This window comes from Mizuhopecten yessoensis, unplaced genomic scaffold (genome assembly GCF_002113885.1).
Source record: "Mizuhopecten yessoensis strain PY_sf001 unplaced genomic scaffold, ASM211388v2 scaffold3627, whole genome shotgun sequence".
In the NCBI taxonomy this organism is placed as follows: Eukaryota; Metazoa; Mollusca; class Bivalvia; order Pectinida; family Pectinidae; genus Mizuhopecten; species Mizuhopecten yessoensis.
The window spans coordinates 1,473,349-1,498,717 of NW_018405139.1; the positions used below are offsets into that span (position 1 = coordinate 1,473,349).

Sequence of the window (25,369 nt, forward strand, 5' to 3'; positions counted from 1 at the left end):
GCATGAATTTGGTGAAGTAGGTCAAATTATTATCGCCTACTGAAAGCACATGGAGAGCCGTTCCCTGTCGGAGCTTATACGTCTCTATCTTTAGCAAATTCTGCATTAGAATCAAACAAACACTTTTACTTTGTACATGTGAAACATAAGGTTTCACAGGAAGGAAAACTAATTTCTTGTTCTTTTAATATTGAAAAAGCTATTCTTTTGGTTATATTCTAGCACCCCTCAAAGCAGGGCGGCGATCGGTATAGAAGGTCATCATAGATTGAGCGAGGGGTGCAGTATGAATCGTTCATTATAATCTTGACAATGTAATGGAATATATTTGGACAAATTATCAAAATTAAAAAGAATTTATAAAGTATCTATTGCAATGTACAATTTCTTACAGAGAGACGGACAACAACATTTCTATTGTTGGAAGTAAAGCAACACAAAATGACATTTTGGGTGAATTTATTTTCCCACAAAGAGATACACACATCATTATGTATATGAAATATTTTTTTCTCGTTAAAATAAATCTCTTTCTAAAACAAGAACTACTGCAACACTTCATTGAAAACAATATGTACAGTATTCGCAAATAGTTCCCTTATCTCTGGGTGGATTGGCTTCCGTACTTCGGACAGCTTCAACAAGAAACAACTATACAACAAACAGACATTAAATGCATAACAAGGAATTCTGTATTTAAATAAGCATATCACAACAACTCAAATAAAAGATATTCTATGTATCAACTAACATAATATTCACTAAACAATTGTTTGTTTTTAAAGAAGAGAGCCCTACCAATTTTTCTGTATTCCTTGTAATATTGAAGAAAGCTTTAACATAACAAATAACATGACCTGAAGTATAATGTAAACTATACAGTTATTACGATCACGAAGTCGGGGGATCAAATCCCGTGATCGAGATGCTTTTGTGGTGAAAGGACGTTATAATTGTCTTTCAAATATAACTCGTTGCTACAGGGAATAACCAAACAACAACGAGGCAAAACATTGCTGATAAAATACTCTTCTTCGTCGGAGTTACAGCTCTAAAGCTGTTAGTCTTTACCATAATAGTTTTGTTCAATGTCAGGATTCATTTTAATCTACAAGAGAGGAAACCGCAGTGATTGCCATCATTTGTCAAGAACAGTATTTGTGTTAAAAAGTCGTTTGGTGATACATGGAGAAAGGAAATAGAGGAATTGCCCAGGAACAGGAAGGAAAAGAGGACACATTAAAGTTGTACTGTATATTAAACATTAAAATAAATATTACTATGCTATTTTTTCACATCGACTTACTAAATCATAAGTAAGTGTTTATTTGTTTATGTTTTGTATTTCTATTGCTTTTCTATTACAGCGATCGTCATTTCAAAGGCGTGGCAAAACGAAACAAGATTGCATTTAGATGTTATTTTTAATATGTAGTTCTATTTGTAATTTACACATGTACTTTGAAATTGACGCAGTTAAAAATAAGGCTGCTCTTTTCTGGATAAAGGAATTAACAAGAAGCTTATAATACAAGTTCTAAAGCAATCTTGTTTATCATAACGGCTTCTAAAAAATAACCGTATATAATAAGGCAAACCGGTGACATCACTTGTAAACAAAATATCCACAGAATGATTGGACTTAAGGACTATTTCATTACCTGTACTCTTTCAGAAATAAGTGCTGAGAATATTAAGCCAAAATAATAACAATCAATTTTGCGGGAGGAGGTGAGCGTCTTATATAACATAATGGCGGTGCAATCACTCCGACTCCTACATGTACATCAAAAACGTCTCCGGTTATGTGTTGTTGGAATAACATTAATATATTTGTATACATACACACTTAAGTGTTTACATGAAGTACTAGGTCGAGATGTCGCCTTGTGTATATTTCTGTTGTCGATATTTTAGTGACACGGCAAGGTAACTCTAAACCACACACCTACACAAAAGGAAGGCGTTAACTGCCCTAGTCGTATTACTACATGCTAAAAATGTAATTGACAACCTAGTGACAGGTAATGCCCTGGTGACATATCAAGTCTACTAACTATATATGTATATACATATTATAAATGCAGAAAAATGATCCTTACGGACGAAGAAATATTCTTAAAAAAATAAAAATTCTCAACAACGAGTCTTCAGTACTTTCACCTCTTCTAGGAGATCTAGTCGCCATCTAGACCTAGTACTTCATGTAAACAATTAGTAGTCAATATTACCGTTACGATGCCGCGGTATTCTTTTGATGTACATCAAAGGATCAAACTAGTTTATAGATCATCAACAAGTTCGGGCGCACTGACATATTCCAGGGTTGTAGAGAGGGTAAGTGAGCGTAACCCCTGGAGTATCGAGGATATATCAATCATAAAACGGTCCCTATAACAACTAAATAGAAAATAAAATGCTTTACAAGGCTTTGTAAGATACTGTACGTGTATAGGTATGTTTGAGGCATTTGCATAATGCAGTGCCGTATAGTCAAAATATCAGACATCAATAAACATGAGATGCCGTCGAAAAAAATTCGTTTAGTTTGTATTCCTAATGACACACTACGATAAAACTTTGAGATAAACTGAACATTTAAAATATTCCAACTCACACTTCTGGTATCAACCTTACAGTTGTATTCAGTATGGTTTCAATTAAAAATGCATATTCATCACTGGATGCTACATATTTCCGAGACATTACCTTTTAGCAATACTTAATGGCAGTTATCATAATATATATATATATATATATATATATATATATAAATTGCCGTCTTTCAAATACGCCGGTATATATAAAATATCCGTATTGTTTTCATGATTGTAAAATATATATCATTTCGAGATAAGTATACATTATTATACTGGCGATGCTCGAGCACCATTGTAAACAACTTATATGTGAATAATTGTTCACGAGATTGTGTATCTATAGTCACGAGAAATCGACTTCGCAAACACAAATTGAGAAAACTTGTTCAACTTTTGTATTGATAAATAAAAATTAGATAGAAGGGTCTCAGGGATTATAGGAATCTAGATGAGCGAGTGCTAGCCGTACGATCAATTTGGCGATTTGGCGTACGATATCAAAAACTATATCCAATTCCCGTCTACAAAGGTATATACTAGATTTAATGAATTTCGTTATCACACAACTATTGTAAACGTGTAAATGGTCCCTAACGTCGCGTTTACTTCTTCCAAGCAGGAGTATATATACACGCACGAACATAATGACCCACTGTGAAATGTGGTGCTGCTACTGTAGAACTACCAACAAAAAATGCCCACATCCTGAAAGGGTTTAAAAGTGAAGTACATGACATTACCAGTACTTTTTTACTCCCAGGTAGGAAGCTACAAACCATCATCAACATTACATAAGTTATATATGTGTATCTTTTTTTTATTATTATCGAATGAAATGAAAGCAGACCAATTAGATATTGATTAATACACAAGCATAGCGCACGGCAATCAGTTGTCATAATTACCTGAAGCTTCATCTATGCAAGATAACTTATAAATCCAGAAAGGAAAACAAAAATAACAATGTGATTGAACATAACTACCTAGCCAAGCTGCCGTGTTTTCTTGAGGATCGCCGTAGTTGTACACCTTACTTTGAGACGATCTGCCATAGTTATTTCCCTTTCTTTGAGAAAAAAGATCGATAGCAAACAAATTTATAGATACATACTTTACACAAACAGCAGTTATAAACTAATAGAAACAAATTATGCAATAATGAACAATAATATATATTATACCAACATTTGTTATACTGCAGCGTGAAAAATATTTATTTTTTCTTTAGTAAATTCAGTTGGGACTAGTACAGTATTCCCCACAATAACACTGTGATTATTTCACTAGTTTGTATGGGAGTTTGACATCACCGCAACACAAATATGTAAATCATTGGACGACGACGCTAATGGCAGATTAAATAGCCCGATTATGTAAGCTCCATAGTCGTAATCACATCGTCTAGGTTGTTGGCGTTTGACTTATGGTCGGTTAGTGTTGATAACATACCGAACCAACGTGGGCATGTCGTTAGGTTCGAGTAATCGCCTTATCATACAAACTTTTTTACTTTTCTTACCCTGAACAAATACTGTCATGAATCCTTTTAGAAGGAAACTAACTATTGTCAATTCCATAACACGCAAATAAAAGTATATCGGCCAGAATTCCAAAACTATCGCTTAAGGATGGTCTGAATATGAGTACACACACACCTACAATGTACCGTTATGACCGATACCTCACAACAAGTACACCAATCGACATTTGTTTACAGAAAGGGAGTTAATTATTTTCGAAAACGTCAACGTAGAACAATGGAAGGTCGGACAAGTTTCATACCTCGTTAAGAAACGTTAACGTATTTACAAATTAATTACTGTATAAGGATAATATGCATTAAAAAACAAAATAAATGCATTCTTGTTTATCTATGTGCAACATTTCGATGAAATAATATGATGCATACTTAGTCACCTTCATCAGACAAATAACTCGTAAAATACATGTACACACATGTAACAATACAAGAGATGAATGTGGCACCGTGAAGTCGATTATAGTACAAGTTATTTAGTTCCTGTTCTTTAATCTGCAAGATTCTATAGGTTCTCGTCTCGATTCATCAGTGGGGAGCTGCGGCGTATCCAGATGGCGTACTTTATCTTCGCCTAAACAGATTGCTCTCTTTGTCAACCACTTGCCTTGGCCATTAAATATTCACCTCGAACCTAGTTAATACGCACGTGAAGTGTACATGTATTTAACTAGTCCTTTGACTGAATCGTATTAGTCAATGAAAATGTAATTGATTGTACTGTAAGAAGTTGTAATATGTATATTTACCAACCTGAAGACAAGGTATTTAAATATATAGTGTATATCTGCTTATATTGAAGTTGTTCCTCAGAAAATAATATATGGCTAATTTTAATAAATATTTCACCTTTACAAAAACCTCAGTTTATTCGAATGCATGGGTGCAAGATCGAAATCGTAATATTTAAAACAAACCAACACATAATCATTTCGAAGTGGTGTTCGTTATCATAGAGGCATGCAAAAAAGGAATCGGGAAACCCTAAACAGTATGACATGTAAATAGAAATGAAGTATAGAAAAAAGTGTTTGTAATTTTGATGGCGTTTCCTATATCTGCAGTGTCGGAAAAACAGTATCAAATGCATATCAACTTCAACATCCACAACAAAATGTAACCTCACACATGTAGCATCCATGACATCCTTTACACACATTTGAAAATCAAATCACAGAAGCATGAAAGTGTTGACAAATACTGGTTCGATTACTGTTGATATCCAATGGCTACTCCAAAAGATTTCCATATTGGTAGCGCAGTAACAGGCACAAGGCTTACGCGAAATTGTCGAATCGTAATTGACGTCTTCACATTTTTCAACTTTTATATCATTTCCGTTCAACTGGAAACGATCACCTCTGAAACATCAGTATCTTACAAACAGTCCTACACACGCAAATAAAAAACAATGCCAATTTCACAGAGAGACTTATTTTAGGTCGGTTAATCTCTCGGCGAGATGTTCCACCAAACCAAAATATTTTCTCGGGTTGTTCAACATGTCAACAATTCCAAATGTCGGTGTACTTCAAACAAAGTCAATCTTCCAAATCAGTATATTTTGTTGAAACATTTCCTCAACTGATATGCATCCCTATCAAAGATGTATCACGCTGGCATACTCTTCATTAAATCCAGTAGAAGAGGATGCTTGGACATTACAGGCCAATCTGATTTGATCTTATTCAGTTTGTAACTGTACTCCGTCAGGGTCCGTAAAGCAGTCAACCGTTCTAGTAAAACACGTATTCTCTTATCAGGATTGATATTATTTTTCCTTGCCAACCATCGGATACAATTTAGCAATTTCCATTGGATTCTCTCCACTTTCTCTGGTTCCTGAAGTTTACACCGATCTGAAATAGCAAATAAAAATTACAAAAGGTCAGTATAAATTCGTTGGAGCAATATTGACTGAATATCGTTGAACTTTCGTTTAACTTCGTTTTCGATGTTATGAATGGCCATATGATGTAGTAAATCAACAAACTAATATTTAATACTAGTAGTTTTTTTCCAAATTTCGCATCTCTTCAATGACCAAATTTTCACATTGATCTCAATTCAAGAACACCGTTGATCAAATAATATTAGTTATCTCTGGGTTAGGAGGGGTCTACGGGCTCATAGACCCCGTCTTGTCTTAAGAGACCACGAGCTTTTGAATAGTTTTCGGCAATATTTCGGACAAATCACAACCATCTTTGCAAATAGCATCAGAGCGCCCCTGTCATTGCCTGTTCGTTGAATTTCCTGTCGTTTTAGATTGCTTGTAGGCTATTTCATCCTGTGAATAATTTGCAAACCTTGAACGCTTGTGTGTGTCGGACGCTACCTTTGTTGTTATGAAGAGATATTCTTCCGGCAAAGCGGGGTCTATAGAAAAATAGACCCCGGCGAGATATCCAATCAGAAACAGTGTTTCAAATTAGGGTGACAATCCTCAATAGATATTCGGGATGTATTTGATAACGCAATATCTTCCAATACAATTTTAAAGTGCTTCCATGATCTTGACATTTCGGCTGACCAGTGCCTGTGTCTAATCAAACATTAGTAAATCGACGACATAAACATGTTCGATGGAGTCTTATCCCCCCTCCCCTCATCTTTAATGTGTGGTAACGAAGTCCTACTGCAGTAAAAAAATCAATCACATAGACAATAACCACAATCAGATAAATCATGGCTTTTTAATTTTATTTACTTACCTCTGAATGTTGCCACCACTCCACGAAGCAGAACAATTTCCTCTGTGTTCATATTCAACGCATGTAAAGTTTTAGCAAAGTTAAAAACTTCATCTGTGTGGTCTGCTGCAAACAGTTTCGAGAAATCATCCTTGTGTGCATTGATACATCCACTCACCACCGAGAGCTCCGGGTTGATCATTCGGAACTCCATTAGAATCCAGAATTCAAAATGGCTTGCTGCAAATGAAGCATACACATCATTTAATAATTCATTTTAACAAAACATCTAATTTGAGTTTAATATTTGACAAAATTACAAACAATACATATGCAAGAACACACACTTGTGTTTTTCTAACGAATCAGAAAGCCCTCATTTATTGCGCGGACGTATATATTCACTCGTGCTCTCCGCGCACTCGGGAAGTGTTTGGTCTTGCTTTTATCACATTCCTTCCGTATTTGGTAGAGATCGATACAAAGATTTTATAAACTTTGATATTTTTTTGCAAATATCGGGAACTTTTCAGTTCGCCATGACAAGGGGATTCCCATAAAAAGTGGTCCAGGCTAGTAGGTAAATACAGCATTCCGTATTGCACATGTGCAATACAAAACGTTGTATTTCATGGTCTAAAAATTGCTTGTATAACCATAACAGGATTCAACAGGTATGTGATAAAGTTAAATTATATACTTTTATTCTCATTATTGACATCCGGGCAGGTATGTGAACATTATAGCCATGAAGACGTACAAAAATAATAAATCACAACGTCAAAATGATAGAAGTCGATACGACCATCAGCAACAATAGAGAGACTCATATCATCTCTATTTATTGTTAAAGTGGAAAAGGGAAACATTTCAAACCATAAATAAGGCATAAAGTAGTTAAAAACAGGTGTGTTATTAATGTTACATGTTTCTCTTTCCCTAAAACGTACACCAATGTTTGGAAGGCAATGAGTTCTGTCCCCAGGCCGGGATATACCAAAGTCTTTCAAATTGTACTTGTTATTACTCACTACTCGTTGAGCATGCAGGATGAGTTCAACGACTGGTTTACCCGTTTTCGGTAAAGTTTACCGGGTGCCTTCGGCATTGTTTTTCAGTGAGGTTTAACTCTAAAGTAAGCATCAGATCCGCGCTGTTTGTACATGTACCTTAGGGAAGCAAATACATCAAAATACTGGAGTTATATATTACTAAAATCAATGCACGTCTTTGAATGACTTAATTTGTTATGGACTTGAAACTATACAAACCAAACCAAACCTAATCACACTAATGAAACCCTCAGTCAAAAGCACGAAACTTTCAAAGTATATAATTATAGTCTGTGCTTAACTCTAGGATATTTACATTTGATTAAACTAGTCTGGTCTTCGACAGACAGTTCAGGAAAACCGGGTATGAGACGAACAAGCTCCACCATGTTCCGCAGACCATGCTCCATCTGACGGGCAATGTTCGACATTAATTCCTCACGATTGTCCAAGTCGATGCCTGTCAGTTCTTTGAACTCTTGGTGAACATCCGGCGGAAGTGTTGACATCGTTCCGAACAGTTCTAATCGGGATTTATATTGGTCCTGTAATAATTCAAACAACTTATAAAGGTATCATTCTTCGTATGTAACCAGCTGTATGTACACCGTCGAGAAGCTAACATATTTGAACCATATTGACCACGTGCTTGTAGGGAAGGATTGTCTCCCAGCGTAACGGTTCAATTTCATCGAACACACAAAAGTTAAGAACGATGTAGGCAAAAGGACATATATCTCATCATAGTGTGCTTCATCTAGTAAAGATGAGAAAATAGCACTTCAAATAAAGTGAATTCTACCAGTATATAAAGTTTGGGATAAATTTGAACATAAATGACAGAAAAGAAACCATGTCTTACTTTGCAAATCTATTCTATATAAGAAAAACAAGATACAGAAAAAACACCATGTCCTCTATTTTCGTCTGTCTGGTTTATAATGACATTGCCGAACAAGATTTTAACTACATTTAACATCGAGCCCAACGTACATGGCTGGTCATTATGTAGTCCGAGATAAGTGACCGAAAATTTCATAAAAATATGTCTGTTCTACAAAATGACTACACAAATAAGTAACTTGCTCTCAGATCTGTATTATATCATAATGATATTCAATATTTCGTAAATCAATGATACTTACGGTTCTAGATGCTATTTTAGCCAACATTAGATTCAGTAGACACAAATTGGAAGGATAACGTATAACAAACAAATTCCATCACGGCTTTAACACCAGAAAAATAATAATTGTAAAATATTACAAAGGAAAATCAAACATGCAAATCTTACATATATAATCTCCTGTCGTTTTTGTAGCTCTAACTTCATATCAGGGTCTAGACTGGTCAGAGGGCAGTATCTTTTCTGGACTTCCATCATTGGTTCGATGATAGCCAAAGCTTCGTCATCGTTTAAGTCCAATTCCGATCGATGATCGACAGAATTATTCTGTGATTGTAACTTTTTAACCTCTTGTGTGTCGCGCGTACGCTTCTCGTATGTGTAACGTCCTGTCTTGATCGCTGCAACAAAAATGAAATTGAAACCAGTCCAAGTTAAAGGTGCCGAACCGATTTATCCCCAGCGGAATAGAAATTTATTCAGTTCAGATATTTGGATAGGGGATAAGAAAGCTACAAACATGTAGGTGGTGCGATGAGAGGTAATAGGGGTTCTCAATTCGGTATTGTCCTTCTATACATTTTCGGGGGCATGAACAAAAATCAAAGAACGGAAACAATTTTACCTTCATGAGACATTCCCACCTCCAAACACTTCTTATATCGACACAAAGGACATGCACTGCGCTTGCCCGGCTTGATGTTACACTTGCCGTCCCCGAGACATTTGTACTGCTCCTTGTTGTTCTGGACCTTAACAATACTTCTTCTAAAGAAGCCCTGCAACGACAGAAAACAAAGTTACAGTGTCACTTATTGAAAACTTAAAACATTTAAACTAGTCCAGGGAGATACGTATGTCGGCGAGGAACCTGAAGCTACTTCCTGGCTAATGTAGGATAAAACCATAGGACTTAGCAGAGGGTTATGTAGTATTGCAATAACTTGTAACCTTATGACTAGAACATGGTTTTGAAGCTTGGGAAACTCGTAAAACTCGTAAAACCGTAAAGCCGATGCGCCTGTATTTAGTATTCAGTTGAAACCATTCTAGAGTGAATAATTGTTCACCACTTTAGGTGCATGTTCAGAAGAGGTTTCTCTTTGAACGAATTAACAGACATACATTTGCAAAAAGGGACGGAAAGGTTTCTTTCTTTTTACCTTGCATGCTTCGCATGTGTTTGCTCCATAGTGAAACCCGGACGCTTTCTCACTACAAACCCTGCAGGGTGGCAGAAGGGGTGAAGGCGGTACTTGTGGGGTGGTAGAGTCTGGACTAGTTGGCTTCTCACTTGTTATATTCAGTATATCGGCTACATCCATCTGGTGTTCAATGGTAGTACCAATCATTTCCTCCTTCAGGAACAAGGCGTCTTCCTCGGAAGTCAATTCCAAGATGTCTGAAATAGAACAAGCAATAACTGAAATAAAGTAGAGCTCAGGCAGTTTAAAACCTTATTGAAGCGTCCTAGGGAGCAGTCAATTTTCGATATCTACAATGGTGTCTTTGAGACAAAGGGACAAACAGACCGACGGTTTCCAGGTCTTATCTGAGGAACAGTTCTATTTCGAAGTCAAAAGAGCTTTGTAGTATATACAGAATATAACGCCCTGGTACAGGGAATCAAATCTTCCCTGCCTGCAAGTACCTACTGTGTAACTTATCTTAAAAATTTCATCCAACATAACAACCAAACCAAATACTAAAAAAAACATGCACCTAATTCACTAAAACCGTACAAAACAACGATATGAAGATTCGAATCCAAATCGGTCTATGTAAACTGCCCAGTAATGCACTCAAATTCGTTCTTAATAAAGAATGATTCAGAAAGATGCGCTCAAAGTGTATTACGAATTTGGTTGTTATATATATATATATATCTTCAGGTGGTAACTTAACATTAGTGGTAGTTATACACAGGAAGTATCTACAAACAGGTTAGATAACTCCAACATGTCGTAGATATAGGCAGGTGATTTATAAAGGATGTTTAACTATGTTTGATGTTTTATTAAAGATCGTTGTAACAATGGATGAGAGATTAACGGACTTGTCAGATATATATAGTAAATGTAAATGAAAAAGAAAATATCGCCACCTTAATTGAAACAAGTAGATATATACTTTTTATACTTTGTTGATCAATGGCTTTGTGAACATCAAGACAAAAAAGACATATCAATGAGCTTCTCTAATAAAAAAAAAGCACAACTACCCCTTACCGCCTGACAAGATACTGATTTTCCTACCAGAAAATCCAATATTGAGAAGATATCAAGGTGTACTTTTAAATAATGTCCTTAACAATATGCGCGACACTCCACGTCTGCCCTCAGACGATATTCACAGACGGATAAATGATAAAGACGATAGCAATCAACACGTTCCGCGGGCTGATTTTAACATACTAGTATGAGCAAATTGCGATGTTGTAGGTGTACAGTACATATGTAAGGGCTTTGAGAAAAAAAGGCAAATATTAAGGGAATGATTTACACCACATAGCTATCACATTTATCATTTTCCACATAAAGAACTATATTTTGTGTGTGGTAGTTATGATTTTTCTCGTCAATTTTACATTAAACTGCATGCAATTATAACAATCATGTATCTCTGCATTACGACATACTGCAGGAAAACCTCGTAATTCTGCCACTGTATGTCCCGGATGTAGAGTGTGTATTGTATAAAGGATTTAAAGAGAAGAGAGAAGGAGAGACGTGTTATCGAGGTATTACTGAATATGTCAAAAACAGTCCTTATACATAATCACATGCATATTGTGTAAGGTAGCATACAACCTTAACTGTTTACACATACCACAAGTAACGTGTGAACGAGGACACATATCCTTAACTTTAACACAAATAATAACTTAAATGTGTAAGGTAGCATACAACCTTAAATATAACACAAATCACAGCTATAAAGTGTAAGGTAGCATATAACCTTAACTCTAACACAAATTACAGATATAATGTTAAAGGTAGCATATAACCTTAACTCTTAAACAAATCACAGATATAACGTGTAAGGTAGCAAATAACCTTATCTCTAATACAAATTACAGATATAATGTTTAAGGTAGCATATAACCTTAACTCTTACACAAATCACAGATATAATGTTAAAAGTAGCATATAACCTTAACTCTTACACAAATCACAGCTATAACGTGTAAGGTAGCAAATAACCTTAACTCCTACACAAATCACAGCTATAAAGTGTAAGGTAATAACACAAATTAACACAAATCACAGCTATAATGTGAATGGTAGCGTATAACCTTAACTCTAACACAAATCACAGCTATAATGTGTATGGTAGCGTATAACCTTAACTCTAACACAAATCACAGATAAAATGTTTAAGGTAGCATATAACCTTAACTCTTACACAAGTCCCAGCTAGTGTAAGGTTATAACACACATTAACAGAAATCACAGCTTTAATGTTTAAGGTAGCATATAACCTTAACTCCTACACAAATCACAACTATAACGTGTAAGGTAGCATATAACCTTAACTCCTACACAAATCACAGCTATAACGTGTAAGGTAGCATGCAGCCTTAACTCCAATACAAATTACAGCTATAACATGTACGATAGCGTATAACCTTAACTCTAACACAAATCACAGGTACAGTGTAAGTTTTCAAGCTAGCCTTTGTCCTGAAGCAGGAAACTAGAATTTTGTGTGTGTGTTTTTGTAACGAAAACAACATTAAAGATAAATGAGTTGTCATTTTAAGGTAGGGCGTCTAACCGCATTTCCATTAAATAGAGACTTTCAAGGGAAGGATTTTACCTTGTTAATGTACATTATTGTCTCTATGTTTATATAAAAACAGTTATAAGTTGTTGGTATACTAAGGAAAGTAGAACATTTCGAATTTATACAATGTTCCAAGGTATTTTGCTGAACTTATTTGCATAACCCTCAGAGTCGGTGGATAAGCTTCTTTCGTTACAATCAAGAGGTTTCCGAATCGAACCTTCATGGTGAAAACGATTTTTTAAAAAGGGACATTAAGATATTTTCTGTGTAAACCTCTTCATTATAGTTGATAGACAAAAGCTCAATGTTTAAAAAAAACTTATCTTCGCTGGAGATAAGACACAAAGCGCTATATCTATTTACCTGAAAACTTTGAGAGGGAACAACACTGTAGCCATACCCATAGCATCCTCACAAATATTTATTGTCGACGCTATGCTTCAAATGACTTATTCCCGAGGATTTTAATTCGTTGATAATAGATATATAAAGTATATTAAGCCTTCCCGGAACGATCGTAAAGAATATGTCTATCCGTAACACTGCTGTTTGAAAAGTGACTTACTGTCTGGATAGTTATGAAATGCTTAAAAGAATTTGAAATAAAGTATTACATTAGCGTTATTGTTAAAAGAATTTGTTGTTATATATTAGAGCAAATACTAGCAGACTATGCATGTGTGTAATGTAGAAAAATAGAACACGATCGTTACGACGATTCAAGCAAGTAAATTTCGACGTGAGGAGGGTTATCTGACTGCTCGCAAACCGATCAGGCTGAGTTTGGCACGACCAGCTAATTGGTTTGGCATTTACGTTAATAGGCGAGGAAACACTACAAGCAAACAAATCCTAAACAGCACCTAGCGGTTTATAGAAAGTGAGGCCTATTATACTCTAGGTATCCTTGTCAGACCAAATAATCCTCCAATACCTTTATTTACACACTATCACGCCGAGCCATTGTATGCATACATCCAGGTTCGAACGCCATGTATTTGATTAGTATCGATTATTAAATGAAATATCGTTCATTTAAAATACCCGTTTTCACACTGGTATGAAGCTAGTATCCAAAATGGAAGTTTGATAAACATAGAGAAGGGCATACATTCAATATGAATTCCTTTAATCAGAAATTTTTCAATACGCACACTTGAACTTTTTTAACTTCCATGTTAATATCTAGTAAATCTGGAAAATTGATTAAGGTTATTAATCTTCAGAAACTTAAGTCTACAGACTACGCAGGTTAAACTTATCAACACAAAACGGTCAAAGAAAAATCTGGATAATTATATAGTATACAATATTTGACAAAACTGAAAGACATCGTGTGCTTTCATTCAATATCTGATCAATTTATAAATCATTGACATGCTTCTATTTTTTCACATCAACCTCATTTTATTATTCCTCATGTATCATTGTTTTGATTCAGATATAAAATGTTCTCAACTCTAAAAATGCGTTTCCCGCTTTGATATTTTTATATCTCGTTGCTATGTCATTATTTCATCCAATATAGTTGACATGACATCTAGTCCAAGTGTTGTATCTTTGTTATTTTTCTTTTGCTAGAAAAGACATAAAAAAAATGACAAAGGCGTTTCTTAAAACTTCCCTAGTCGGAAAGTACTAGGGAAAGAACCAGGAAAGTATTTTGTCATTTCTTTTTTATTTAACCATCACAGGGACATTGGATGAATTTTTTGAAGTCAGAAAGACTTCAAGCAAGATATAAATATATATTATACTAAGATAATTATTGCGTAACACTAGTGCAGTGTGCCTAAAAGTAAACAAAATGATACCAAAGTGTAAACAAAATCGTAATACTATATCACTGATATAGCAAAATGCAACTAAAGGAAAGATAAGCAAGGATAGGCCTGGAAAATACGAGGAGAGTAAGACCAGGTATTCCGGCAGGTTAGGCTTCCTGTGCTTCTGCAATGCAGGACAGTTCACGTTATCAATGAGAGAGAAAAAGGGGAAGCGGTGGTTACAAAACCACCAGGCACCGTTCACGTTATCAATGAGAGAAAAAAGGGGAAGCGGTGGTTACAGGCACAGAAACTTGCATCTTCGTCAGCCAGCCATGAGAAGGGCATAGCTTGTCCAACCTTGGGTTTGCCATCAGTCTGCAGGAACATATTGCCAGCCAGGATTTCTATCATTCTAACGATTTCATACTCTGTATATTTTAATATTGGTCTTTGTCGTATTCTGATAGGAAAAACAGTTTTGATTGACGCCTTTAAACCTAAGGACGGGGTTTAATGTCATCGCAACAGCCAGTGTCACATGGTCACATAAACACGGGTGACTGGGGAGACAACACCCAGGGTCACATAAAGACCGGTGACTGGGGAGATAACAGCCAGGGTCACATAAAGACGGGTGAGTGGGGAGACAACCCAGGGTCACATGGTCACATAAAGACGGGTGACTGGGGAGACAACACCCAGGGTCTTATAAAGACGTATGACTGGGGAGACAACACCCAGGGTCAAATAAACACGGGTGACTATAGAGACACCACCCAGGGTCACATAAACACGGGTGACTGGGGAGATAACAGCCAGGGTTACATGGTCACAAAAACACGGGTGACTGGGGAGATAACAGACAAGGTCACATGGTCACATAAAGACGGGTGACTGGAGAGACAACATCCAGGGTCACATAAAGACGGGGGACTGGGGAGACAACAGCAAGTGTCACATAAAGACGGGTGACTGGGGAGACAACAGGCAGGGTCACATAAAGACGGGTGACTGGGGAGAAAACAGTCAGGGTCACATAAAGACGGGTGACTGGGGAGAAAACAGTCAGGGTCACATAAAGACGGGTGACTGGGGAGACAACACCCAGGGTCACATAAACACGGGTGACTGGGGAGACAACACCCGGGGTCACATAAAGACGGGTGAATGGGGAGACAACAGACAGGGTCACATAAAGACGGGTGACTGGGGAGACAACAGCAAGTGTCACATAAAGACGGGTGACTGGGGAGACAACACCCAGGGTCAAATAACACGGGTGACTGGGGAGACAACACCCAGGGTCACATAACAAGGGTGACTGGGGAGACAACACCCAGGGTCACATAAACACGGGTGACTGGGGAGACAACAGCCAGGGTCACATAAAGTCGGGTGACTGGGGAGACAACAGCCAGGGTCACATAAAGACGGGTGACTGGGGAGACAACAGTCAGGGTCACATAAAGACGGGTGACTGGGGAGACAACAGCCAGGGTCACATAAAGACGGGTGACTGGGGAGACAACAGCCAGGGTCACATAAAGACGGGTGACTGGGGAGACAACAGCCAGGGTCACATAAAGACGGGTGACTGGGGAGACAACAGCCAGGGTCACATAAAGACGGGTGACTGGGGAGACAACAGTCAGGGTCACATAAAGACGGGTGACTGGGGAGACAACACCCAGGGTCACATAAAGACGGGTGACTGGGGAGACAACAGCCAGGGTCACATAAAGACGGGTGACTGGGGAGACAACAGTCAGGGTCACATAAAGACGGGTGACTGGGGAGACAACAGCCAGGGTCACATAAAGACGGGTGACTGGGGAGACAACAGCCAGGGTCACATAAAGACGGGTGACTGGGGAGACAACAGCCAGGGTCACATAAAGACGGGTGACTGGGGAGACAACAGCCAGGGTCACATAAAGACGGGTGACTGGGGAGACAACAGCCAGGGTCACATAAAGACGGGTGACTGGGGAGACAACAGCCAGGGTCACATAAAGACGGGTGACTGGGGAGACAACAGCCAGGGTCACATAAAGACGGGTGACTGGGGAGACAACAGCCAGGGTCACATAAAGACGGGTGACTGGGGAGACAACAGCCAGGGTCACATAAAGACGGGTGACTGGGGAGACAACAGCCAGGGTCACATAAAGACGGGTGACTGGGGAGACAACAGCCAGGGTCACATAAAGACGGGTGACTGGGGAGACAACAGCCAGGGTCACATAAAGACGGGTGACTGGGGAGACAACAGCCAGGGTCACATAAAGACGGGTGACTGGGGAGACAACAGCCAGGGTCACATAAAGACGGGTGACTGGGGAGACAACAGCCAGGGTCACATAAAGACGGGTGACTGGGGAGACAACAGCCAGGGTCACATAAAGACGGGTGACTGGGGAGACAACAGCCAGGGTCACATAAAGACGGGTGACTGGGGAGACAACAGCCAGGGTCACATAAAGACGGGTGACTGGGGAGACAACAGTCAGGGTCACATAAAGACGGGTGCCTGGGGAGACAACAGCCAGGGTCACATAAAGACGGGTGACTGGGGAGACAACAGTCAGGGTCACATAAAGACGGGTGCCTGGGGAGACAACAGCCAGGGTCACATAAAGACGGGTGCCTGGGGAGACAACAGCCAGGGTCACATAAAGACGGGTGCCTGGGGAGACAACAGTCAGGGTCACATAAAGACGGGTGCCTGGGGAGACAACAGCCAGGGTCACATAAAGACGGGTGCCTGGGGAGACAACAGCCAGGGTCACATAAAGTCGGGTGACTGGGGAGACAACACCCAGGGTCACAAAAACACGGGTGACTGGGGAGACAACAGTCAGGGTCATATAAACACGGGTGCCTGGGGAGACAACAGCCAGGGTCACATAAAGACGGGTGCCTGTGGAGCCAACAGCCAGGGTCACATAAAGACGGGTGCCTGGGGAGACAACAGCCAGGGTCACATAAAGACGGGTGCCTGTGGAGACAACAGCCAGGTTCACATAAAGACGGGTGAATGGGGAGACAACACCCAGGGTCACATAAACACGGGTGACTGGGGAGACAACACCCAGGGTCACATTAACACGGGTGACTGGGGAGACAACAGTCAGGGTCGAATAAAGACTGGATGACTGGGGAGAAAACCCAGGGTCACATAAAGACGGGTGACTGGGGAGACAACAGTCAGCGTCACATAAAGACGGGTGACTGGAGAGACAACATCCAGGGTCACATAACGGCGGGTGACTGGGGAGACAACATTCAGGGTCACATAAAGACGGGTGTCTGGGGAGACAACAGTCAGGGTCGAATAAAGCCTGGATGACTGGGGAGAAAACCCGTGACTGGGGAGATAACAGCCAGGGTCACATAAAACGGGTGACGGGGGAGACAAAAACCAGGGTCACATAAAGACGGGAGACTGGGGAGACAACAGCCAGGGGCACATAAAGACGGGTGACTGGGGAGCCAACAGCCAGGGTCACATAAAGACGAGTGACTGGGGAGACAACAGCCAGGGTCATATAAAGACGGGTGACTGGGGAGACAACAGCCAGGGTCACATAACATGGGTGACGGGGGAGTCAACAGTCAGGGTCACATAAAGACGGGTGCGATGGGAGACAACAGCCAGGGTCACATAAAGACGGGTGCCTGGGGAGACAACAGTCAGGGTCACATAAAGACGGGTGAGTTGGGAGACAACAGCCAGGGTCACATAACACGGGTGACTGGGGAGACAATACCCAGGGTCACATAAACACGGGTGACTGGGGAGATAACACCCAGGGTCACATAAAGACGGGTGACTGGAGAGATAACACCCAGGGTCACATAAAGACGGAAGACTGGGGAGGCAACAGTCAGGGTCGAATAAAGACGGGTGACTGGGGAGACAACCCAGTGTCACATAAAGACGGGTGACTGGGGAGACATCCCTGGGTCACATATAGACGGGGGACTGGGGAGACAACACCCAGGGTCACATAAACACGGGTGACTGGGGAGACAACCCAGGGTCACATAAACACGGGTGACTGGGGAGACAACCCAGGGTCACATAAACACGGGTGACTGGGGAGACAACCCAGGGTCACATAAAGACGGGTGACTGGGGAGACAACAGTCAGGGTAACATAAAGACGGGTGACTGGGGAGACATCCCTGGGTCACATATAGACGGGTGACTGGGGAGACAACACCCAGGGTCACATAAACACGGGGGACTGGGGAGACAACATCCAGGGTCACATAAACACGGGTGACTAGGGAGACAACAGACAGGGTCACATAAAGACGGGTGACTGGGGAGACAACACCCAAGGTCACATAAAGACGGGTGACTGGGGAGACAACCCAGGGGCACATAAAGACGGGTGACTGGGGAGGCAACAGTCAGGGTAACATAAAGACGGGTGACTGGGGAGACATCCCTGGGCCACATATAGACGGGGGACTGGGGAGACAACACCCAGGGTCACATAAACACGGGTGAGTCACATTAACACGGGTGACTGGGGAGACAACAGTCAGGGTCGAATAAAGACTGGATGACTGGGGACAAGGTCACATGGTCACATAAAGACGGGTGACTGGAGAGACAACACCCAGGGTCACATAAAGACGGAAGACTGGGGAGGCAACAGCCAGGGTCGAATAAAGACGGGTGACTGGGGAGACAACCCAGGGGCACATAAAGACGGGTGACTGGGGAGGCAACAGTCAGGGTAACATAAAGACGGGTGACTGGGGAGACATCCCTGGGTCACATATAGACGGGTGACTGGGGAGACAACACCCAGGGTCACATTAACACGGGTGACTGGGGAGACAACAGTCAGGGTAACATAAAGACGGGTGGCTGGGGAGACATCCCTGGGTCACATATAGACGGGTGACTGGGGAGACAACAGCCAGGGTCATATAAAGACGGGTGACTGGGGAGACAACAGTCAGCGTCACATAAAGACGGGTGACTGGGGAGACAACATCCAGGGTCACATAAACACGGGTGACTAGGGAGACAACAGACAGGGTCACATAAAGACGGGTGACTGGGGAGACACTGCAGGAAAGAAAGGGTCGATAGGAAAGAAGACAGCAAATCAGCTTAGAAGAGTAGAAATAGAAGACACCTCCCGATTCTGCAGGAGGCCCCGCAATTAATGCTTCTTTCGTTTTTTTCCAATGAATATGCAGTGGGATAACACTGTCTATTCTACGTTTCTCCCATGCCCCATGAAAAGAAGACATGGAAGAAACAACATCGGAATCTGCAGAGGAGCCGCTCTTTTATCACCTCTTACGCCATGCAATGGGATACCTCAGGCCTTTTCTTCCTCGAACCTTCACTTTAATACAATAAGGACAAACGGAATCAAATGGTTAAGCGAAAGACACAAAAGAAAACACATTTCTGCAGGAAATCTCAAAATCGCTTCGTACGATCAAGCTATGATATTGAAATAAAAATTTCTTTTTTTTCGATTACATTGCAAGGTGTGATTGACTGGAGTTGAACACGATAATGACATAACGGTAAGATGATACCTTTATTATGAAGGCATTATAACAGCAAAAAATGTCAAGCCTGAACGTGTACATGGGAGTACACTGATAGAGTAACATCACGACCTACTTAGTATGTGTATCACCTTCAACCTATATCTGTATACCTGTACATGTGTCTAATGTAAGAACGATTTCGACATATTGTAAAAGTCGCAGTCGTTAGCTTCGGAGATTTCCTAAAGTAGTCAATTTCGCGAGATCTTTTTTTCGTGGGATTCATGTCTTGTTGAGATGAAACATAGTGCTATGGTGAGGATGGATTAAAATCCTACTTATTTTGCAGATTGTACCTTTCGATGAAAGTTGCCGTGAGAATTGGAATCCGGCAAACAATTAACCCTTACAGTACCGTCAATTATTTACATTTTGAATGGCATTAACTTTCGCGTTAAACAGACACTAATGCTACAAATGTCTGGGGTTCTTATCGAGTAAATAGTTTAGAACTGTTTTAGATAGCTTTACATTTTATTAATAAATAAAACACAATCAAGTTTTTAAAAGAAATCCTAATTGGCTAATTGAACCAGTGTTAACGAATTTGATCGTTCCGATCAGATGGCCATTACAGGGACTTCTTCTGATGTATATTAAGTTGTTAACGAAATCAGACTTCATCTGATTGCAAAAATCGGATTAATTTCACACGCTGAACAAAGCTGACTCTAAGACATATATCTTGATTTTGTTAAATCGTTTAAGAATCGGTTTTAATCGGTCTTGCTATTACTTTAATGAAGAATCGTTGTGTGAGGTGATATGTCAGTGTCTATGTAAGGGCTTAATCACAATAATGCTATGGCCTATACTGTGTTTGCATTCGGTCTTATCCGACAGGTTAACTTGGGTCAAGGCCCCGGCTGTGCAGCGGTTGGAACACGCTATTTTATGTGAACCAGCATGTTAGCGTTGCTATCCGTGTACCTAACAAAAGGTTGTACCCGAACGATCAGCAGACGGTCGATCTCAACGTAAACAGTAGACCAGTCAGACCGACTGTCTTGCCCCTCAAAAACAGAGTCATGGTTAGCTTTCATTCAAATTGACTACATTCAGTGTGTTTAATTCTAATATGATCTGCACAATTTTATTATATATTCTAGAATTCAAAGTCATTATAATTATATTTTCTTCAAGAAACACGAAATTGATTGTATATCCTATATTTCTCAGAAACATAGCCTACAAAAGCTTGCGTTGTTGTTATCCTGTTAAGCTGACTCACCTTTTAACAAATAACTCGGTAGTAAGACCACGTGAGCCACGAATTATTAAGAGACACGAATGTGATATGTCAACCTACAATTTTATTTGCAAATCCAAATCCGACAGCAGCTCATTTACCTTAGATTTAGGCAAATAGTATGCGTTGTCATACCTCTTACAGAAGCGTAATGGTTTGATTGGTCAATTGCCAAACAAGCCATGATCCAGACAAGTTTGGTAACTTTACAGAATAGTAAATGCGCTCTGAAATATTACCACTACATATATAACACGCTGTTTCATTGGTGTAGACTCTTGATTTAGAAACTTGGAGAACTATATATGTACTATGTGCTATCTACGATATGTAAATATTTGAACTGACGAAGCTGTTTTGTTTAGCAGTGTAGTAATCGTTATGTTGAGACATGACTTTTCTTGTATTGGTCGAACAATCATAGAATTAATGAAAATTCGAAATCTCAATATAAATGACAAAGTGGCCATATTCATCATCATCATCATCATCATCATCAAACTATCCGTACAATTGGACAAAATGGTATTTGAACTCGCCCAATAGAAGAACTCAGGATCAAAATGAGAATAATAAGTAAAAGAGAAAAAAAAAGTATGCCCACCTCGTTTAAGGTGTGATCACTTTTCTCAGCGTTGAAAAAATATAACATTGCCACTCGAATTAAAACGAGATTTAAATTAATATATATACTAGTAAAAATGACAACTGTCCATGTTTGTTGAATAATTTTTGTTCGTGGAAACAACACGCACATCGGAACATCCGCTCTAAGTATGTGTATACTTATACAACATTGTAGCCAACACAATTTCAAGGTAGATAACTCACTCGCTGTAGTGTTTCAATTCCCAATACTGATTTGAAACTTGTGTTTCTTTTTCTGATAATTTTATTTTCGCAGCTGTAGTTCATTGTTTGTTGTCCTTATCGTCATTTTTAGTTGAAAGAAAAAACTGCTATTGCAAATGTGGTATCTAATCACATTTTTGCATTTTTACCCCCCTTTTTCCTCATCACAATAGCTTTTTATCATTAGAACTTTCACACGAAGATGTACTATTTATATTCATCAGCAATATATATCGAGTTGCTGAGTGGATTTTGTTTTACTGATATAGAGGGTGATAGAGTATATGTCCCCCATTCATAGTTAAACATTGGTATTGAACATGAAACTATACAGCAAGCAGAAAAAGTAGTATCAACATCTGTTTATGTTTCATTAAAAGAATATTTGTTAATGTCTTAGATATCTATCAAGAGCACTATTAATTTTGCTGTACGTCTTTCTCAGTTGGTGTTGACACTTCTATCGCACAGTTCCAATTCTCACTCTTAATAACGAAGTCAGTACATGATATTTCTAACTGTTCTTAACTGCTATATTTTAAGTATAAGCGATAACTCTCCCCACATAACAAAGTTAGCCATGAAATGCTTTTGCCTATGTACACAAAACTAAAGTAAGCACCATTCGTGTGTTTGTACTAAAACAAAAAAATATTTGATTTAGTACACACATGTTTAGTATTTTGTTTTACATACCCAACAGGTCGCCGAAATCTGACATTTCCATGCTGTTAGTGTACATGTCAGATCCGGAAAATTGGTCCAGCATTTCGTTTCTAATTCCAATCAATCGTCAAGTTCCGGATATATAATAACCAAAGATATTCTATTTAATGAATACGCTGTCGCTCACATATACTAGATTTTTAACTAAACACATTTACTACGAAGCGTGTGAATGAGAGTGAACCAAATACTGGATAGGCTGAGACAAGATACAACCACACGAGTGAAAAATGTTCACGTGATCGGAGGCCAGATAATCGCGGTGTTGTGAATCTGGAGTTTACTCCGACAGTACTTAGTTGACAGTGTGAGAACGATGACACATAATCAAAAATAGCTATGTCGGCAACATGTCACGGTTGGATTTCGAAATATCACTGTGCAGGCAATCAGTCTATACGTAATGTTTCGTTAGCATTTCGTCACTATGATTTTTTTCTGTCATATGTATAGATATTATGTTCTGAATTATGACCTTAATGGATTTGCGGTGTCACAAAATGAGTCATCTCTATCGATGTTTCCAGAATTTAACTGCACCAAAGGTGTACGTACTTGCACTAAAATGGTCGACTCAATGATAAACCTGTCGGCCTTATTGATTAACTAATAGTATTGTCTTCAACTAACTAAACATTATGTAAGCCTGTTTTAATTAACTAGCCGATCATACCGACATCACGTGTATATAAACATACTGTCCGAGTTTGGCACGTGATGTGCTAACCTATGAATTGTATATACTGTCTATGGTATTGATTGATTGCTATGTTGTTATATACTACATGTACATTTTGTGCAGTCTCTCATACAAACGTATACAGCATTGACTTAACGCTGTACAGCTGTTTGGCATACTTTCTGTATCATTATTTTTTCGCAGTTTCATTTACGCTGTTTTGTTTTACACACTGTATTTCGTCGTTGATTTCGAACAAGTGATATTTTCTATAATGCACACAGCAATTATTTCGTGCAGTTTATAATGCAATGCATACAGCGATGGTTTCGCGCTTTCATACTTTACAAACTGAATCTTACATAAATTTCGTGCGATGTCATTTTACATGAAAGTATACAGTGTATACAGAATGTTTTTGCCCTTTTTTATTTTGCACACGTTGCGTATTTTTTGTATATCGCGCAGTGTTTTTTGATATTTATGTTTTTTATTTTACGTAGTATATTATAGCATTGATTTCGCGCTTTGTTGTTTAATCTTTGGAACACAGCATTGATTTCGCGCTTTGTTTTTTAACCTTTGGAATACAGCATTTATTTCGCACTTAGTTTTTTTAACTTTGGAATACAGCATTTATTTCGCGCTTTGTTTTTTAACCTTTAGAAGACAGCATTGATTTCGCACTTTGTTTTTTTTTACCTTTGGAATACAGCATTGATTTCGCACTTAGTTTTTTTAACTTTGGAATACAGCATTTATTTCGCGCTTTGTTTTTTAACCTTTAGAAGACAGCATTGATTTCGCGCTTTGTTGTTTAACCTTTGGAAGACAGCATTGATTTCGCGCTTTGTTGTTTAACCAATGGAATACAGCATTGATTTCGTGCTTTGTTGTTAAACCAATGGAATACAGCATTGATTTCGCGCTTTGTTGTTTAACCAATGGAATACAACACCGATTTCGCACGTTGTTTTTTAACATTTGGAATACAGCATTGATTTCGCGTTTTGTTTTTCAACCTTAGAAATAAAGCATTGATTATGATTTTTTGATTTAACAAAATTTGCGTAGCATTGATTTGGCTCTGTGTTGTTTTACATACTGTATAGTGCGTTGATCTTGCGCAGCGTTGTTTTAGCGTTTATGCAGTAACATTGTATGTTTTTGTTATTACGTTCAATGTTAAATTTGTGATTCTAAGATTGATGCTGGTATTAATTTCATGAATTTGTTAACATATTAATATACAAACAGTTTATGTTTGCGACAATTTAAAAACGGCAACTCGGAATATCTTGGTTGTCGCTTTGACTGAAATTGGATATTTACATTGAGATTTTTGTTATTTTATGTTGTGTCACGTTACTACTATTATAAAAGTATATAATACATACATATTTACCAATGATTATCGACCACTTTAAATTTGCTATTTATCATGAATACATATGTATGTATTATAATTTTTCATATTGATAAATTTCTACAAGGATTAATTAAGTACCCCACAGGTGTCGGTTTGTATGAATATTTACATGTCAATTATAATCTGGACTAGAGATATCGGTATGGATAAGTGAGACATCAACTTATGCCACAGGTGTCTTTACAGAAGTGGTTGATGCTGTATGTTGATGATTCTTGATTCTTTTATTTCATGATGGATATAATTGAAACCTTGTTGTTGATTTTTATCGAATTCTAT

The 25,369-nt window shown here is 38.8% G+C and overlaps 1 protein-coding gene across 2 annotated transcripts in view; it reads right to left on the reverse strand.

The window, feature by feature from the left end:
• Positions 1–442: 442 nt before the first annotated feature.
• LOC110447863 (nuclear hormone receptor E75-like) overlaps positions 443–25,369 on the reverse strand; it is a 37,839-nt gene continuing 12,912 nt past the window's right edge. The window contains exons 1-7 of one of the 2 annotated variants that reach the window (XM_021493817.1): positions 22,953–23,475; positions 10,172–10,410; positions 9,634–9,787; positions 9,177–9,409; positions 8,199–8,427; positions 6,852–7,070; positions 443–5,996 (exon numbers count right to left, since the gene is read on the reverse strand). In XM_021493817.1, the coding sequence (XP_021349492.1) occupies positions 5,749–5,996; positions 6,852–7,070; positions 8,199–8,427; positions 9,177–9,409; positions 9,634–9,787; positions 10,172–10,410; positions 22,953–23,025 (1,395 nt within the window). In that variant the 5' untranslated portion in view covers positions 23,026–23,475 and the 3' untranslated portion in view covers positions 443–5,748. Of the gene's footprint in view, positions 5,997–6,851; positions 7,071–8,198; positions 8,428–9,176; positions 9,410–9,633; positions 9,788–10,171; positions 10,411–22,952; positions 23,476–25,369 lie in introns of those variants that run through there. The other variant, XM_021493818.1, reaches the window with a different exon arrangement.